Source organism: Babylonia areolata, chromosome 14 (genome assembly GCF_041734735.1).
Source record: "Babylonia areolata isolate BAREFJ2019XMU chromosome 14, ASM4173473v1, whole genome shotgun sequence".
NCBI classification, from domain to species: Eukaryota; Metazoa; Mollusca; class Gastropoda; order Neogastropoda; family Buccinidae; genus Babylonia; species Babylonia areolata.
Window position 1 is genome coordinate 13449710 of NC_134889.1, and position 5629 is coordinate 13455338.

A 5629-nucleotide genomic window follows, 5' to 3' on the forward strand; every position below is an offset into this window, starting at 1 on the left:
GATGGGTCTGGGCGCTAGTCATTCGAATGAGACGATAAACCGAGGTCCCGCAGGTGTCAAGAACGCACTTAGCGGACGTAAAAGAATCCATGAAAAGTGTTGTCCTTGGCAAAAATTCTATAGAAAAGTCCACTTCGATAGTGAGAGTACGCGAGGAGACTTGAGGAAAGGAAAATAAAGGGGGTGGGGGGTCGTAGGGGAGGGGGTGGGTGGTCGTGGGGGAGGGGGCGGTCGTGGGGGGATGCCGCTGCACTGCTGTAGTGACGAACTCTCCCTGTGGGAAAGCAGCCCGAATTTCACACAGAGAAAAACGCTGTGGCACAAACTGGCCCAGTCCAGTGCAGTCCAGTCATCAGTAGAGTTTCGGGTCTGGCATGGCCCCGCTGGTGCCAGGGGAGTCGCAGTGCAGGATGGAAGCCAGCACCGAGTCGAAGACTGACCGCACGCTGCCCGTGTCAATGGCGCAGGTCACGTGCACGAAGAAGTTCCGCTTCCCTGCTGCCCTCTGGCGGAAGGCTTCCTGCAGGAAGTGGATCGCCTCGACGCAGTCGCTTCCACCTTTTTATGGTTGGGGTGTGGGGGTTAAATTGAAAGGGATTAGATAAAACGTAATGACATAAAAAGAAATCAATCAAATCAGAACGACACAAAACAAAATATAGGACAACATAATTCAGTCATACACTTAATAGAATAAGAAAATGAAATAAGATAAAATGCAGATGAATGCAATGAAATAAAATGGAACGGCTATCTTTAAAGAAAATGAAACAACAGGGGGCAAAACTTTGATGGCTCACGTGTGATTCCTGTTGGACAACAAACCGAAAATGGAGGGGGATCGGGGGACATGGGGATGGGTGGCTAACAGTACATGGCGATCCATTTCATATCTGTACTCCACATCAAAAACGAAGGATTGTCGAACCAAAAGTTTCGCATGATGGAAACGGAGCAAGTCTGTCTCGAGCAGCTCACATCGAACCGACATTTCCTTGATTTACGATCATAATATGAACCAAAGTTTTCAAATATTCCCACTATCCCTTCTGTTCAGCTACGATGAATCGTTAAAAATAATCGTCAAAGGCAATGCCATTTCCGGGCATTTATAATCACACTGAACAAGGTCGTTCGACAAATAATGTTCGGTGGTTCGGACATAAAATTCGATCACAGTGATGCCGTCTGCTCCGTGACTTAAGTGACCTGAGGTATAGACACTATCAAAGGTATTGACTGTGATATCCAAACCTGTTCAAACGCCATCTTAACACCGTATCTTCGAAACCAACACAAGAAAGGTTATCTATGTGGTATTTTTTACAATTCTATTCAGAGTTGTGATTTCTGCCTTAGAAGTGTTTCCGTACCAAACAATAATAGCAAAAGTTAATGCACTTCCAATAACCGCTTTGTAGAAATCAACCGCAATTTCTTTTCGCTGTAGTGTTTAGAATAAATCTGTATTTCTCACCCATTTCAAATCACTGGAAATGATCAGTCCGAGGAATCTAATTCACTATTGATCTCTACTTGCTTGTCTTTAATGGCAAGTGGTGAGGGGTCAGAGTTGGTCTTCCTGAAATCTAAAATTCATTGTTTTGTTTTTGATACGTTGAGTTTTAAGCTGTTTTGATCACACCAGCTGACAGGTTCTGGTACTTCTTTCCTGTATTTTGACTCGTCTCTGTTCGTAATCAGCACTTTTAGAATAGTATCATCGGCAGACTTAACCATGGTGTTATATTCATTTTGGGTTGCACAGTCATATGTAAATAGTGAGTACAACAATGGGGGTAGAACACATCCTTGTGGGGCGCTATATGTTAAGAATACAGGTGGATGAGGTGAGGTCACGAACTTTAACAACTTGCGGTCGGCATCATACAAAATCAAGAATCCATGCACAACTGATTCAGGCATTTAAGCCCCAAACAAACGTTCTGGCAACGAAGATGGAGGTTTAACGAAACATACCATTCACGATCCTACAATACGGCTTAACCCGGAAGACATACAACCTGTCATTTGTGCGAGTACAAATATTTTTTCTCAATGTTTAATCCAAATTGTTACTGACAGACAACGTATTTCCAGATAAAATGAATCAGTTTATGTTTACCGCGGACACAGACACACACACACACACACACACACACACACACACACACACACACACACACACACACAAACAAACACACAAACAAACAAACAAACAAACAAAGCAGTTGGGTTCTGTTTTGGGTTTCTTTTTTTCTTTTCTTTTCTTTTTATCCTTATCATAACAACTTTCTGTCTGCAAACGTTGACATACCTATCAGGACACAGGTTTGGGTTAAAGGCCCCACAGTTGTTTTTTTCTTTTTACGGCCATCGGGACAGTGAGTTGATATCCACTGTGTCAAGGGCTCGGCATCTGAAGGCAGGGCCCGGCCCTCTCTACCATTTAAACCTAGGCCGGGAGGAGTGAGGAAAACCGAAGTGCCGTTTCCAAGGCCACAACACCATGCCGCAACGGGGTCTCGAACCCCGATCACTGGTGAACACTGGATCTTCTTCTTCTTCTTCTTCTTCTTCTTCCGTGTTCGTGGGCTGAAACTCCCACGTTCACTCGTATGTACACGAGTGGGCTTTTACGTGTATGACCGTTTTAACCCCACCATGTAGGCAGCCATACTTCGCTTTCCGGGGGATGGGGGTGAGTTGTATGCTGAGTATGTTCTTGTTTCCATAACCCACCGAACGCTGACATGGATTACAGGATCTTTAACGTGCGTATTTGATCTTCTGCTTGCGTATACACACGAAGGGGGTTCAGGAAAAATAAATACCATTTACCCACCAGGTGCCGTTACCGAGATTCGAACCCTGAACCTTCAGATTGAAAGTCCAACGCTTTAACCACTCGGTTGTTGCGCCCGTCGGACTCTGGATCAAAAGTTCATCACCTTACTGACTCTGAAGAGATATGACCAAGGGAGACAACCATCCCCTGAGAGTGGCAGAGGGGGTGGGGCCATGGAGGAAAGGTGCCCACTACAGCACCAACCTCACCAGAGCGAGATGGTGATAATGATGATGTTGTCGTTGATGATGATAATGATATTGCTGATGGTGGTGGTGATGATGTTGTTGTTGTTGCTGTGGTTGTTGATGATGATAATGATATTGTTGATGGTGGTGGTGATGATGTTGTTGTTGTTGCTGTCGTTGTTGATGATGATAATGATATTGTTGATGGTGATGATGATGATGTTGTTGTTGGTGGTGATGATGATAATGATAATATTGTTGATGATGATGGTGACGTGACGATGATGTTATTGTTGCTGTTGTTGATGATGATGCTCTAGTTGTTGTTGATATATTGTTTGTGTATTGTTTGTTGTTCCCTGCTCGGGATGTTGTTATTGTTATGTTCTTATCAGTGTTGATATTGTTGTTATTGTTGTTGTTGTAGTTGTTGTTGTTTGTCGTTCTAGCTATTGTTCTTGCTATTTATCGTTACTCTGCTTATTGTTATTGTCACCATTGTTGTCTTGTTGATGGTGACTGTCATTGATGGAGACAGGGTGACATTGGGACAGACCTTTATAGACCGGCATGTAGGGTGTGGGGGGAGACAGGGTGACATTGGGACAGACCTTTATAGACCGGCATGTAGGGTGTGGGGGGAGACCTTTATAGGCATGGAGGGTGTGGGGGGAGACAGGGTGACATTGGGACAGACCTTTATAGACATGTAGGGTGTGGGGGGAGACAGGGTGACATTGGGACAGACCTTTATAGACATGTAGGGTGTGGGGGGAGACAGGGTGACATTGGGACAGACCTTTATAGACATGTAGGGTGTGGGGGGAGACAGGGTGACATTGGGACAGACCTTTATAGACATGTAGGGTGTGGGGGGAGACAGGGTGACATTGGGACAGACCTTTATAGACATGTAGGGTGTGGGGGAGACAGGGTGACATTGGGACAGACCCTATAAGCCGGCATGTAGGGTGTGGGGGAGACAGGGTGACATTGGGACAGACCTTTATAAGCCGGCATGTAGGGTGTGGGGGAGACAGGGTGACATTAGGACAGACCCTATAAGCCGGAATGTAGGGTGTGGGGGAGACAGGGTGACATTGGGACAGACCTTTATAGGCATGTAGGGTGTGGGGGGAGACAGGGTGACATTGGGACAGACCTTTATAGGCATGTAGGGTGTGGGGGGAGACAGGGTGACATTGGGACAGACCTTTATAGGCATGTAGGGTCTGTGGGGGGGCGGGGGGGGGGAGACAGGGTGACACTGGGACAGACCTTTATAGGCATGTAGGGTGTGTGGGGGGGGGAGACAGGGTGACATTGGGACAGAACTTTATAGGCATGTAGGGTGTGGGGGGAGACAGGGTGACATTGGGACAGACCTTTATAGACATGTAGGGTCTGTGGGGGGGGGGGGAGACAGGGTGACACTGGGACAGACCTTTATAGGCATGTAGGGTGTGGGGGGGGGGAGACAGGGTGACATTGGGACAGAACTTTATAGGCATGTAGGGTGTGGGGGGAGACAGGGTGACATTGGGACAGACCTTTATAGACATGTAGGGTGTGGGGGGAGACAGGGTGACATTGGGACAGACCTTTATAGGCCGGCATGTAGGGTGTGGGGGGGAGACAGGGTGACATTGGGACAGACCTTTATAGACATGTAGGGTGTGGGGGAGACAGGGTGACATTGGGACAGACCTTTATAGGCATGTAGGGTGTGGGGGGAGACAGGGTGACATTGGGACAGACCTTTATAGACATGTAGGGTGTGGGGGGAGACAGGGTGACATTGGGACAGACCTTTATAGGTATGTAGGGTGTGGGGGGAGACAGGGTGACATTGGGACAGACCTTTATAGACATGTAGGGTGTGGGGGGAGACAGGGTGACATTGGGACAGAACTTTATAGGTATGTAGGGTGTGGGGGGAGACAGGGTGACATTGGGACAGAACTTTATAGGCATGTAGGGTGTGGGGGGAGACAGGGTGACATTGGGACAGACCTTTATAGGCATGTAGGGTGTGGGGGGGGAGACAGGGTGACATTGGGACAGACCTTTATAGACATGTAGGGTGTGGGGGGAGACAGGGTGACATTGGGACAGACCTTTATAAGCCGGCATGTAGGGTGTGGGGGGAGACAGGGTGACATTGGGACAGACCTTTATAGGCATGTAGGGTGTGGGGGGGAGACAGGGTGACATTGGGACAGACCTTTATAGGCATGTAGGGTGTGGGGGGGAGACAGGGTGACATTGGGACAGACCTTTATAAGCCGGCATGTAGGGTGTCGGGGGAGACAGGGTGACATTGGGACAGACCTTTATAAGCCGGCATGTAGGGTGTGGGGGGAGACAGGGTGACATTGGGACAGACCTTTATAGACATGTAGGGTGTGGGGGGAGACAGGGTGACATTGGGACAGACCTTTATAAGCCGGCATGTAGGGTGTGGGGGGAGACAGGGTGACATTGGGACAGACCTTTATAGGCATGTAGGGTGTGGGGGGGAGACAGGGTGACATTGGGACAGACCTTTATAGGCATGTAGGGTGTGGGGGGAGACAGGGTGACATTGGGACAG

General features: G+C 48.0%; 1 protein-coding gene across 1 annotated transcript in view; it reads right to left on the reverse strand.

Moving 5' to 3' along the window:
• Positions 1-225: 225 nt before the first annotated feature.
• Positions 226-5629, reverse strand: part of LOC143289492 (G protein alpha i subunit-like) — a 109778-nt gene continuing 104374 nt past the window's right edge. The window contains exon 9 of the mRNA XM_076598477.1: positions 226-558. Coding sequence (XP_076454592.1) covers positions 353-558 — 206 coding nt within the window. The 3' untranslated portion in view covers positions 226-352. The remainder of the gene's footprint in view (positions 559-5629) is intronic.